Here is a 13,662-nt window from a genome sequence, read left to right as displayed (position 1 = left end):
TTCATCGACTCCTCGTACCCTCATTTCCTACACAACGTCTTCCCCTGCAAATTCTCTTGCTATTCGGTAAAAACTCATTACGAAGTATATTTGTGGATTGAATGAAAAGTCATCGATTTCCGTGTCAGCGAAGGAATTTCAATTGGGCCACCCCTCGTTTGTTTCTAAATGAAGAAAACTTAAATTTTGAGCCCAACATGAATGTTCTGACTTGATTTTTATCATTCGCTGTAACGATGCGAAGTTTTATATTTAAAATACACGTGATTCTATTACTGAAACATCTAATCTTTGACGAAACAAAATTAATTTTGTATGGAATTGACAGGGATCGATAGTACTTTTAAGGGAAAAAAAAATAAAAAATTGTTGGCCATTCTAAGGCATTTTTACTCTGTTTATTTGAATTTTTTTTTTTTTTTTGTTTTAATTGAAAATAGTAGGAGAATAGCAAGATATCATTCATATCTAACGTTTATTACGTATTCAGGTTATCTAGTCTCTCTATAATATGAAGAATTTTAGGTTCTAACGAAGTCGCCGAAGAAATATATGTATAGGTAACAATCATCTGCTTTTAATTTAAAGAGTATAAAATTAAAAAAAAAAAAAGAATTGTTTTTCGAGTCCGAATTTTAGGTTATTTCGAAAAATATTTATCTATTTTGGTTTTAATAATACTTAACAGTAATTATACATGAATTACATATTTTGAATAAATATTTCTCCAAATATAACTAATAAATAAATAATATAATAGTATTGTGTAACAATATCAAAGGTTCGAGGAAGAATCCTTTACACGTAACACGTTTGACAAACAACATAGCAGTTATAAGAATACAAAAAACCGCTTTTTTTGGGTTCATGTCCGGCACAAAAAAAAAACTATAGAAAACAATCCAGACTAAGAGCAATCCTTAGCTGATGCTGAAAATGCGCAATCGTTCGGTGATGTAAGTCTAGTGAATCTGGAAACTTAAGAAAAAATTCAATATACTTGTTACATATCTATTTTATGATCTTCGTTGCGACAGAATTCATCGAACAATAAGATAGCGTCGAACCACACTTTTTCCGTTAAACGAAACACAACTACTTTTTGATAATGTAAAAACTCTGAACGGAGGTTTTCCGATGTCTTGGAATGTGCGTATTAAAAAATAACAGATTCGGTTGTTATATTGATAAACGCTGAGGGAAATTGATGCGATGCTTCCCAGTTCAACGACGAAGATGATTTCCTAATTAATCAAAGGCTGAAAAAGTCCATTCCAGAGTACAATGCGGTCGAGGATGACGAAGTATCAGAATTTATGTAATGTAGACATTTCTAGTTCCCGGCCATTAGATAACTTGGTTAAACAGCAAAACGATAAGCAGCCAGGGAGTGAAAACAATGCGTGTACGTTGCGTGCATTGTCTCGTGAACTCTGAAAGCGACAAGGCAGTGGGACCTAAATTGGAGCCATCGTGTATCTCGGAATTCCGTGTTACAAAATGTTTTTCAAGGACTTCGAATCGGAGTCCCTTTCCCGATCGGCCGAACTTCCAATATCGCTTTCCTGGGAAAATCTTACCGTTCACGTGGGACACAAGCGCGATTTTTTTATCAAAAGTATCGCCAAGAAGGTTTTTGGAGTTTCCACCCTCGATGACGGATCGATCAAGATACTTGACTCAGGTACGATAGAACCAACTCAAAACTACCTGGTATACCATAGCTGTGCCAGAAAAAATTTTATTTGACCCAATTTGAGACCACACGACATTTGAAAGACTATAGCGAACTTGAAAAACTTCGAAATATTCGGCAGGTGTCTCACTGAAACTATTGAAAAATAATTTCTCTACGTATAATTTCAATGAATTCAAAATCGGTTATTAATTAGGCACGTTTTTTTTGTAATCTTCCTATCCCAATGTCTAATACCAGTGGATTTTGATCACTAATAAAATTAGCGTTGAAGTATTGTAAAATATCTTTTCCATAAAGTTACATTATTTAGCGGTTTATTGATGTTAAGAAAATCAGCAGAACTATAGTAATAGCTGTAAAATTAGAATAATATAATAGTTGAAGCACTAATTTGAATCCAGTCGATATGCCGCTCATAAATATGATTTGAACGGATTTTAATGAACCTTTTTGAAATAGTCACTGGCCATGCGGACTGTGGCAGTTTGGTGGCGATCATGGGTCCCAGGTAAGAAATATATTTTAAAGGATAAGCATCAAATAATTTCAGCTTACCGAAGGAGATCGAACTCACTATTAGACTAATAAAATGGCGTATAAATTGAGGCCCAATAAAGCCGTTGAATGCAACAAGAGCCTAACTCGAGCCAAGTTGTACGAGCCTTCATAGTGAGGTATATTGAGTTTTAAAATATTCCTCAACGTTTCGTATATTTTTTCAAATATTTTCCGTGCGCATGCGCGTGAGATTTGGAGCGACGCAGAGACGCGATTGAGGATTCTGATGATTTTAGATTTAATCGGTTCAGTAGTTTTCACATTATGCAAATAACGAGATGAAAAAAATTCATTCAACAACATTTTTCTAATCTCCAAACACCACGAGACATAAAACGTGGCAGATAAAATCAAGAACACCTGAGACTGAAAGGAGTAGATTTGAAATAGTAAAAAACAAAGGTTGTTCATCGCTTTGTTGAATACCCAGTGTAAACGAAGTAAATTTGTTTCCCAATCATTTAGCGGTGCAGGTAAAACGACGCTATTGGCCGCACTGGCGAGAAAAATTGAGCTGTCTTCCGGATGCATCAGACTCAATGGATGCACCGTGTCGAGAGACTTGATGACCGAGATAGCAGGCTTCGTACCACAATTCTACGCTTTGCCAGCTGCACTGACAGTAATGGAATATATGATATTCACGGTAAGTGCCTTAGAATGAATTTTTACAAGCAACTCGACTCGCCAGGAAGTTGCTTAACGCAGGGCGAATTCTTTGTTGCAGTGCGCGTTGAGGCTGGAAAAAGGAATATCGGCGAAGGATAGAAACACTTTGGCAGTGAACATCCTCACGGAGCTTGGAATTCTGAAGCATAGAGACAGTTTCATCTCGAAATTGTCAGGTGGTGAGGTGAAGAGGCTGTCGCTAGCAGTCGAAATGGTTACGAAACCGAAGATACTTTTCCTGGATGAGCCCACAACTGGTAAGCATGGATCGATTCTTTGATCGACATGATTCTGATTGTCAGACTCAATTGTAGGATGCTTTCTCCGTGAACTCAGTGACTTAATTTGCATTAACATTGCGGATGTTTGTTAGATTTTTAAGAAAAAAAAAAAAATGTATATTACAATTTCACCGAGTTTATAAAATTTAGATTATATAAGTCCCTTGAAAAATATTGACAATAATTTTTTTATCAAACACCCAAGCAACACCTTAAATTTTCTTCACGAACTTAAACATTCTTTGGAAATAATGCGCGAACTGCATTGAAGAAAAAGTCACCAGGGTGACATTGATTGGAGTTTTTATTCGCCAAATGATTCTTGGTAAAAAAAAAAAAGAAAGAAAAGTTCGCGTATGTGAATAATAAGATTGAAATGCTTCGCAAATTTTTATTAGTATCAAGTACAACTGAACTCAATCAAACCTCGTAAGAAGCGTTTTCGTCTTGCTTCCCTACTGTATATACTCGCAGCTTCATGCTCATCTAAACGTCTAATTTCTATAATAAAACGATGCCAATTTCCGGTCTGGATACAGGTTTGGATACGTGGACAGCGATGCGAGTAATTGAATCAGCAAAGGCTGCGACCAGAACAGGAACAATCGTCTTCTGCTCAGTTCACCAGCCTGCGATGGATCTCTACAAAATGTTCAGTCACGTTGTATATTTGGCTAATGGAAGAACAGCTTACTACGGAACATTGGTAAATGCAAGGAAATTCTTTAACAGGTAGGCACGTGATGATCTAGCTAAGTCTTCGCTGATTATGTGGCGTGCTATGTTATTTAACTGTTCTTTCGGATTCTGAAGTACTAGCCACAAAAAAAAAAAAAAAAAAAAAACAATTCTACACCATTCTGGCTATCCGTAACGACTCCCCTTAATATCGACCTCGTAACCAAAAGTTATTTTCATTAGCGAAGGATTTCATTGCCCGGAATCGTTCAACGAGGCAGAATTTTACGTCAAGACTGTGTCAAATACAAATCTGGTCGATTCCTTGAATGCTACAGATTTGTTACTCATGTCTGAACGTCCAGCAAAGATTTGCAGCTCCTTTACTCGTTCAACGTACTACAAACAACCAGAATCCCCAACGGAGAATGGTTTAATAGAATTCAAGTCTCAAACGTGAGTAAACTTGTTGATTGATTAAGGGGTGCATCAATATTACAGCTGGTTTCACGAAACATTGAAGATTAAAAAGAACCAGCAGTACGAACTAAAAGCTTTTCTTAAAAAATGTGACCAATCTCCGGTGGATACATGATTTTTTAATAAAATTTCGTTCGAGTTAATCGTCAATTCATCTTCTAGGCTCAAACCAAATCGGTTGGTACAATTTTACTGGCTTATGTGGAGAATATCAGTGAGGATGCGAAGAACAGTGTCGGAAGAGGCGAGCCATTATTATCCCTTTTTGGTGAGTATAATACGATCCACAGCCAGAGTCACATGATCCTAGTAAATTATTCAGGTACAATGATCAGTAAATAAGATCGTGATACATAGATTCGGTATTAAATTTCAGGTATCGTCGATACTCATCAGTGCCTTTTACTTCGGCGTAAATTCGCACACACAGGCTGGTGTTCAGGGTATGCGGGGTGCCTTGTACCTCATTAGTGCTGAGATCATCTTTTCGTCAACTTATTCCATTGCCTACGTACTGCCGGAGCAAATCCCCCTTTACTTACAGGAGAATTCAATGTACACGCCGGCAGTTTATTACATCACAACTGTTATCAGCTGGGTAATTGTCATGGAACTGATAAAAAAATGAAACTAGTAGGCGCTGAAATAATAAAGCTTTGCTTTCATACTGGGGGTACGATCGCATCGAGGTTCATTCAACTTGTTCATATTTTCAAAGGTGATAAAAACTACACTGGCAGTTTTTAAATCAAAAAGAAAGGTTTTTCTAACTTGTCACTAACAATGTCAGAAAAATTACGTCATTCTAACTTCCTTATAAATGTGATAATCAATATAGCACTTCACTTAGCGATCGTGCCTGTCTTAATTAAATTCTTCTTTCTTTCTTTCCTATCAAGGTGACGTGAGTAATGAAGTATGTATTTTCCTGTCACCAGATTCCTAAGACAGCTTGCCACTGTATTGTTTTCTTTTTAATAATGCTCGTTTCTCTGGATATGGATACCGACTTCTTTGTTCTCATACAATTCGTTTTCTGCATCATATTGGCTGCAATAACGAGCTCAGCTTACGGCGCAATGATGTCAAGCTGGATCGAGAACCCCGATATTATGATGGGCGTTATGGTGCCGATCGACCTAATTGGCTATCTGATGTCTGGAGTTTACTACAATCTCAGGTATCTTAAGGGGTTAACATCCCTCCAATCTTCCTCGCTTAGACTCAGCAATTCATATTCACGACGATCATTCGCTATGCGTATATGTATATCGTGACAGGCTCAGAAAACTGTACACTCAAACGCGCATGCGCCAAGTCATGTGACTCTGTTGGTGGATTCACCTGATTGGCGTTGCGTACTCGGCCGCTCGTCAGGTTGGCCAACTCAATAACTGCGGCTAGACTAACTATAAAAATTCGCACGCGAATCGAAGTTATGTTGCATTGAGAATTTCAGAAAGCCAGAATATGATGGATCTGCATTTAAGTCAATACAATCGCGTGGCGCTTGCTTGTACTTACGGTTCACGTCGAGGCCCAATCACACAGAGTTAGCCAACTTGTACAAACAGATAAAAAAATTGATGCATGCAGATTTGGGAATTCAGTTTCATGAAACGTCGGTTAAGTTACGAGTCGTTAAACTTGCAGAGGAAAATTTTCTGTTTAGAGCTATGCCCGCATACCTGTCATGGGTGAAATACTTTTCGATTTTTTACTACGCGAACGAAGCCCTGGCAATCATCCATTGGACAACCGTAGATTTTATTGGTAAGAAACCGACCATTGTTGTAGCTCGACAAGGCAGACAGAATACTTTTCACCGCCCAAAAAAAACAAAAACAAAAGATAATACGTTTTAATGTAAAATTATTACAGAGTGTTACCCGGACAAAGACTTGCCATGTTATAAAAATGGACGTGAAGTTTTGGCTGAATCTGGATACGACGAAGGTAATTTAAGGACAGACGTATGCGGCCTTCTGCTGCTTACCTTCAGTATGCACTTTGTAGGATATCTCGGAGTGAGAAGGCTCAGAATTGTAAGAGCGATGTACTAATGCAGGTATAAAATTTTACTGTATAACCAGAATGATATCGCGTATGAGTATTGATGAATCCCAAACTTGATCCCTCGTTTATTTCGTATTATACAACGCATCTCACTGTGAAAGTATTTTACTAATTTTTTCACTAAACTGTACGCTCAGTACATCTCCTTAGTTTATGGCTACAACTTATTCAAATAAAACACGTACAAAAATGGTTTTGCGTGTATATTTGACGATTAAAAAGGATCAGGAAGTCTTCAGACACTTGCTCGCATGTTCCCTAACAAAATACGAACTTCCGGGTCACCCAATACTTGGACTGTGTCGGAAAGGCGATATTCCGATAATCTCTTATTTTTTTTTAACAAATGAAAATGTTAAAATGTCCGTCAGATGATTTTCTGTTAGACGCCGAACCGCTGAGATATGTAGACAAATGACTACCCTAACCACGCTTAAACAAAATAACAGTAAACGACATCAGGCTAGTCAACAAATTCAGCTAACTGCAAATCGGTAATTTTACAAAGTAAATTCTGGCAGAATATTAACAGCGTAAGCGTTAATATTTGACGAGTTTATTGAGAGCATGTCTTCGTCAACAACGGTTGTCGTCAAGAAACGGGAACGCACACAGAATTGGGTACCGGAAGAAAAAAACGCTCTCTTTTCCCTTATAAAACTGCACGCACGAGCCATTGAGAACAAGAAAATTGACGCCACGGCATCCGCCATGAAAACCCTTGCCTGGCAGCAAATCCACTCCGTTTTTCGGTCCAGATTTTCAACGGACAGAGATATCATCAGAATGCGTGAACAGTGGCGGCGTATGAAGGCGCAGGCCAGACTCGAGATTTACTCCTTCGCCGAAAAGGTCTGTTCGTACACCTAATAATTGAAGTATATGTATTTTTTTTTTTTTTCAAAACAAGAACATAATGAAACTAAGATATGTGTCAATAGTGCAACTGAAGCTTATAATCAAGTTCAAACTAATTTAAAAACGTCCCGTGACTCTTGGAGGGATACAATAGATCTACATGCCGTGAAAACTCGAACTCTTCTTTATTCTCTACTTCCTTTTTTTCTCCTTCTGTTACGGATTCTGCCTCACAGTCTTTCTGGCTATTCCGGGTCAAAATTCAGCATTTTTTATTTGTATTTTGCCGCTTATGCTACTGACACGGGCTGACGGTGAAACATCTTCCAGGTTCGAACACTTGGACCAGAAGAAGCCTCGAAGAATCAGCCCTCGACTCTCTCGATCGAAGTATGGCGGTTGATGGAAAGCTCGAGAAACCGTAACGATGAAACTGGATTGTCGAACGATAGTGATCGAGATGAGGATGCCGTTAGGCCAGAAGGTTTTCAAAGACTGCTAGACAGCGTGACAAATTCGTCAACACCGACAGTATCGGTGCACGAAGTGAAAGTTGAAGCCAACAGCGATGGCTTCAATGAAAACAATGACGAACAGCCGGGAAACTCGACTGAGCAATTATTCCACCAGCAGAAAAGGGACGATGGACAAATGGAGAAAACGGCAACGAATCAAAAGAGGACCAAGATGGACGAGGATTTGCTCATGCATATCGAACAAGGTGAATATCTCTTCATGTTTCTTTTCAAAGATTGGTGGAGTTTTTTTAAACTCTGCTATTTTGAAACACTACTGTCGTTCCTATAGATAGATCGCGTAACTTGGTTTGAAATACAACTAAAATAGAGCTAAAAAGGTATTAGAACATTGACCAAAAAAACACTGGAAAGATCAGAGATTTCTGCAGGGTTACAACGAGAATGACACAAATAGTGCGTACGAATGAGAGTGAAATTCACCTAGAAGTATTAAATTTAGAAAACTCAGAGATTTTCCTCGTGATGTACCTATAACTGAAAATTAAAGACTATTTGGAGTTGCCAGTAAATTTTCAATGTTTCAGAAATTGCTTCTGAAATTCAAGTACCACGTGGTTCAGATTTTCAGTTTAATTTTTGCGTTTCGGATACCTTTTTTCATTACAAACATCACTACTCCAAAATAACTTTTTCATTTCGTACAAAATGTGAAAACAATGTATGTATTCAAAGAACAAGAAAATACCTCTGATCATCATCCCGGCGATGTTGGTGTCTGTGTTCTGTGATGAAAATTGAAGAGGTGGGCCGACTTTTGACCAGGGTTATCAATTTATCCATTTTCTTAACTAGGCGAGAGTGGAGAATACAGTAGTGATGCGTTTTCTCAGCTTCATCGAGAGTGTCAGCGCAGCGATGTGCAGAAAGAAGCTTGGATTTTCGAAGCGACGCAGCAACAGCATAACCTGAAACTTGAAATGCTTCATCTCGAGCTGCAAAGAGCTGAGCTGCAAAAACAGGCTGCTCTTAATGAGCTTAAAACTTCAGAGCTTAAAAAGCACCTGATCGAAAATCAAGCTGCTGAATTTCACAGGTAAATTTCTACGTCTGGAACGAATACGCGAGTCGACGCGCGATCATGTCTCATAATTTCGACCTAAATAGCATATACATATATGTGCGTCATTTATTCATTGGCAGAGAATTTTTTTTTTTTACTCAATGCTTATCTCGTAAACATTCTACATGAAAAATTTTCGCTCAGAGTGGCTCAACTCAATGTAGATACTGTGAAATATATTTCTTATTTGCCAATAGACTGTATTGTACATGAAGTTTTTGATGGTAACAAGTTTGAGCCATTTCTGCAATGAATTCTAAGACAGGTTTTCTCATATTTTGCTGTATGTAGAAATAAGTAATCTGTCTGAAACCGTTCGGAACATCTAGTGCAAACCTTTAACCGGTTCTGTACCATCAATCTTCAATATTTTACGGTATTTTTGTACGCAGTCTTCACTCAGATAATGACAAAGGGTTGTAGGTTAATTACGAAAAAATGTCTATTTTTACTATTTTTGAGACGGCCAAATTAAGCAAATTTCGGAATTTTTATTTTTTGAAATTAGTCTAATAAATATAAACTAATTAGTTTCCACTTTTGGATTTGGACTAAAATGATCGTATTTGATTAAGGAATTTTTGAGAAGTTTTTTGACAATTTCAAAAATAGTCTCTTGTTTTGACTTTCAAAATTTATAAAAAAAGTAATGGTTGGATAAAAAAATCTGAGATAATTCAGGAGCGCTAGTTAGAGTTACGACAATCGTATAAAAAATTACGTACAAAATCAAAAATGGCGAGGAAAAGTCATTTGTTGATTCAGCGTGAAATATAACCTTTTCAAATAATAAGACTTCTATTGTTACGTTGATACTTACTTCCGATTAATGTTCCACGCTATTAATACAAGTAAATTTGACTTTTTCGAAATTATCTACATATATGTAAAGTAAGTAAACGTACGGTAAAGGGAGTTGAAAGGCCGGTGAAAACTGCAGTGTTCTGCTATACCGACGGATTGAACATTAGAATCTCATGAGATGAATCGGCAAGTGGAGAGCAATAGAATTACCTCCAGACCCACCCAGATGAAGAAAATATTAGCCCAGGGCTGAAAGTCTATACATGGGTTTTCAGTTAACGAATTCTGTGCAGAATTTCCGAATAGTTTGTGCAATTTCCATTTTGCTTATTGTCGTCGCGCCGTGCAGTGCTGCCACCGGTTATGACGTGTAGTTTTGCAACTAACGGGCGTGACGAGTTCGAGGAAATTCTCGGCAGTCAGTATTCTTGCTTCACTCATAACTCGTGGTTGGAACATAATTTCATAAATCCGTGAAAATTCACCGTACTCGTAGTGTTGCACAGTGTTTCTGAATTGCTGATCCTGATCGAACATGCAGCGTATACCGGCCGTCTTATCGCGGAACATGGCGTTCCTGAGGTACCTTGAAATTCACATTTTTTTATCAATAATGCCATACCGAAGATCGATAGATCAAAATCATTCTCCCGGCACCACGACCGTGCGTACCCGGCTCACCCTGCGCTATTTTCGCCACTCTAGCTCGCAGCCGTCTGCTACTAGTTGCTGGCTGATTGTCAAGCAATTTACGCCACGGGATGCAAAACTTGTCGCAATACTCGATGAGACTGATAGTTGCGTTAATGGTAAATCAAATCACCTGCATGATCCGTTGTCGACACTAAAATTTCTCTAGCATTACATAACCCAGTCATCCAAATAAAAAGCAGGTGTAACGACCTTACGCAACGCAGTTAGAATTGTACATACATATGTATTTACCAGACGAGGTATCTACTAAAATGCATCACCCCCAACTGCGTTGTTGGTAGAATTTATTTGCGTAGTATTTCAAACAAAGTACGTCGTTGGCCAGAAGTGGTGGGGGCTAAAGCCAGACCAGACCCCAAATGTATAGTAATTTATTAACTTTCAAGCCTGACACACACTTCAATCTAAGAATTTTTTTTTTTTTCAACTGGTAAATATTTTTCTGGGTTGAAATATAGTACGAAAACTGGCAGTTTTGAAAAATTTTGCTTTTCGATATCTGTAGGTCAGTCCATACTCTGTGTAATGAATTTGCATGTCGCAACTGTAAACATTGGCTGGCTATGTGCGGATACACGTCCAATCAAAGGGTTAAAAGTTGTTCATATTACCTAAAACTTTGTCAAATTTTTTCAGAATTTTTTCATCGAAATTGATAAATATATACTTATCCACGTCGGCTATTATTACTCGCTACATTATTACACATGGTGATTCTATTCTGCTATTTTTTTCAGCCATATGAGAATGTCCGGTGAACCAGGTAGCGGAGCTGGAAAGGGAGGTGGTGGCGGTGGCAGTATCAGGGAAGCCGGTGGAAGTTTTGGCAAAATGGAAGCAGCGCGCGAGGACCAATATTTCTACAATCAGGTATAGCGCTGGCATAGGATAGGACAGGTGTTCAAGCAAGCCTGAACACTATTTTTGATTAACTTGCGAAATTAAAAGTCAATTGGAGTTTGGAATGTTGAAATAAATTCAGTTTTGCAAGGTTGAAATGACTATAAAGAAAAGTGAGCATATTTAGTATTGTTACAGTTTGCTGCATTTCAAATAATCCTAAAGTGAAAAAAAACGATGTTAATGTGGTGATCTTCAACCTTCTGATGTCACAATCAATGGTTGATTTCCTCAAACTATTGAATTTTTAACACAGATTTCATGATACTCCTTTTAACTGAGGAAACTTTTTTTCGGACGTTGTCATTATGTTTTAACAATCAGTTTATTCAATTGTTGAAAAATTCACTGACAGACATGTTGACTGTTTCTATGGAAACGTTACTTGGCATGAATAGAAAAAACATATATTTTACTATTGCCGAATATGATAGAAAAGCTATCTCAAATGACTCGCTGAATGATTTGAACTTTTGGAATGTCCGAATCAAAGAAATAATGAGGTTCAATTTAGTAATGCTAATGTGACGAAAGATCGAACAAAAAATTTTTATTTTTCAATACTTTAGTTAATTTGAAGGACTTGAGCTTGCAATCCATGAATTTGTTTTTCTTCGTTATGCCTTACCAAATTTTAGATAATCCTAAAATTGGTCGATAAGCAGATTTCCTATTAGTTGCAACGTTACATTAATGTTACAAATTTCATCTTCATAAGATATGTATGAATAATTACTAAGTTCAAAAAATTCAATTTCTTTCTTTTTTTTGTTCTAGCAAAAAGAGCAGCTGAAAAATCTGCGTGACGGTCTTCACGATGAGATCTCTTTTCACGAGGAACAGATAAAGCGTCATCAGGAGGCCATAGAACGCCACAAGAATCGAATTGGAAAAATGGAGAAGTAAAAATGTCTGGAGGAGTTGTCGAATAGTATGAACCGCCATACATCAAATAAATCATTGTATTTTGAAAGTCAATGATAGACAATGAAATCTTGAATTGATTTTTTTTTTTCTTAACTATTATATCTTTAAATATTACGTAGAAATAAAGTATACAGCTTTTCATAGTTAAAAAACTTGTAAAAACTCAAATTTCATCACCCAATACTATGATATAATTATAAATTGCAATTACTTTTCATTTCTAACATTTTCGATTTTATACAGTTCCAATTGCAGGTATAATACTATTATCTCCATATGAATGTTTATCTCATTGTAACTGTGTTACAAAAATCGGAAATCAACCTGTTAAATCTTACATCTGAATTCCTTTACTTCAAAGTTCAATCAAGTAACTTTACAAGCATATAGGAAAATGTTTGTTGAATATATTGTTGTTACTTTTTCCAAAGTTAAAAAAAAAAAATAAGAATTCATTTTGAAAATCACAGTCGAACAATGCAATTGTGTAAAACAACTGAAACCTCTTAACCCTGCTAATCTGCTAACAGTAATCATTATCAGTTGAAAATAACGATCAAATATGCTTACTCTAACTGAAATTCAAATAATTTTTAACCAGTTAAGATATCGAAATAATATTCGCATCTAAGCTACCCTATCATAGGCACGCATCGATCGAACTTCAGGCGACGCAAGAGCTTCGCCGTAAATCCGGTCAGATGGCGCCATCGGTGATAAGATGGCGCGAAATACAGAAGAAGCGGGGACGACCGACGCGCCCTCAGTGTCGTAGGATTCATTGATCAGTGTGGTGTGTTCGCATTGTTGCTCTCAAGTTTTGGTGGTTTTTCGGTTGTATTTGATTAGTTTTGTATTTAACGAAATAAAGTGAAACTCTCGGGCTCATCCAGGGCCCTCCCCCTCCCTCGCGAAGGAATAAACAAAAATGCAGCCAAGGATATACCTGTTTCTGGCGTTCGGTGGCGTTATTTTGTCGGGATGCAACGCTGCTGCACCAGAGGTGAGTGAACGTCTGTCACTTTTCATTTCCTCTCGGTCTTCACCCCTCCTCTCGTATCCGTATCCCGAGTCATTCCTTCCTTGCGAGGAATTCCGCATCATTTTTACCACGAATACCTGCCAACTATCCAATTCGCTTCTCCGTTTTCGTTGATCGTATTTTCTCCGATCCCTTTCAACCCCAAGTACGAGCAGTTGGAAAACTGGCGAACGCGGCAGACGACGCGATCAATTGATCCTCGCGTTATGGGGAAATGCATCTCTTATATCCGGATGCGGCTCCAGAAAATCTCGCCGAGAACCATGTGTGACGCGTCCTATAAACGGAGCGACGAACCTACTCGTCCACCCTCTCGTGCCGTCTGATACCCTGGTAACAAATAATTCAGGCACGATTACGGGATATTATATCGCATA

General features: G+C 37.7%; 4 protein-coding genes across 7 annotated transcripts in view; all 4 read left to right on the top strand.

The window, feature by feature from the left end:
• Positions 1-1,249: 1,249 nt before the first annotated feature.
• LOC124408607 (protein scarlet-like) lies at positions 1,250-6,566 on the top strand. Its single transcript, XM_046885646.1, has 11 exons — positions 1,250-1,684; positions 2,159-2,207; positions 2,723-2,903; positions 2,985-3,183; positions 3,747-3,939; positions 4,129-4,341; positions 4,528-4,633; positions 4,742-4,963; positions 5,304-5,545; positions 6,038-6,138; positions 6,247-6,566. The coding sequence occupies exons 1-11, from the start codon at positions 1,501-1,503 to the stop codon at positions 6,426-6,428; spliced, it is 1,872 nt and encodes a 623-aa protein (XP_046741602.1). The 5' UTR covers positions 1,250-1,500; the 3' UTR covers positions 6,429-6,566.
• Positions 6,567-7,008: 442 nt separating this feature from the next.
• On the top strand, positions 7,009-8,925 carry LOC124409327. Its single transcript, XM_046886877.1, has 3 exons — positions 7,009-7,293; positions 7,630-8,020; positions 8,631-8,925. Exons 1-3 carry the CDS (start codon positions 7,009-7,011, stop codon positions 8,873-8,875), a joined length of 921 nt encoding a protein of 306 aa, XP_046742833.1. The 3' UTR covers positions 8,876-8,925.
• Positions 8,926-10,109: 1,184 nt separating this feature from the next.
• Positions 10,110-12,419, top strand: LOC124409328 (ATPase inhibitor mai-2, mitochondrial-like). 3 transcript variants are annotated; one of them, XM_046886878.1, is made up of 3 exons: positions 10,110-10,284; positions 11,154-11,286; positions 12,094-12,419. In XM_046886878.1, exons 1-3 carry the CDS (start codon positions 10,238-10,240, stop codon positions 12,220-12,222), a joined length of 309 nt encoding a protein of 102 aa, XP_046742834.1. In that variant the 5' UTR covers positions 10,110-10,237; the 3' UTR covers positions 12,223-12,419. The 3 variants fall into 3 exon arrangements, with proteins under 3 accessions (XP_046742834.1, XP_046742835.1, XP_046742836.1); XM_046886879.1 differs by lacking the exon at positions 10,110-10,284 and adding an exon at positions 10,658-10,777; XM_046886880.1 differs by lacking the exon at positions 10,110-10,284 and adding an exon at positions 10,880-10,899.
• Positions 12,420-12,997: 578 nt separating this feature from the next.
• LOC124408419 (syndecan) overlaps positions 12,998-13,662 on the top strand; it is an 88,237-nt gene continuing 87,572 nt past the window's right edge. For both annotated transcript variants that reach the window (XM_046885301.1, XM_046885300.1), the window contains exon 1: positions 12,998-13,246. In XM_046885301.1, coding sequence (XP_046741257.1) covers positions 13,172-13,246 — 75 coding nt within the window. In that variant the 5' untranslated portion in view covers positions 12,998-13,171. The remainder of the gene's footprint in view (positions 13,247-13,662) is intronic.

The sequence above is a fragment of the Diprion similis genome, chromosome 8 (assembly GCF_021155765.1).
Source record: "Diprion similis isolate iyDipSimi1 chromosome 8, iyDipSimi1.1, whole genome shotgun sequence".
NCBI classification, from domain to species: Eukaryota; Metazoa; Arthropoda; class Insecta; order Hymenoptera; family Diprionidae; genus Diprion; species Diprion similis.
Note: the sequence above shows the minus strand (reverse complement) of the source record. Positions and strands in the feature narration are given on the sequence as shown.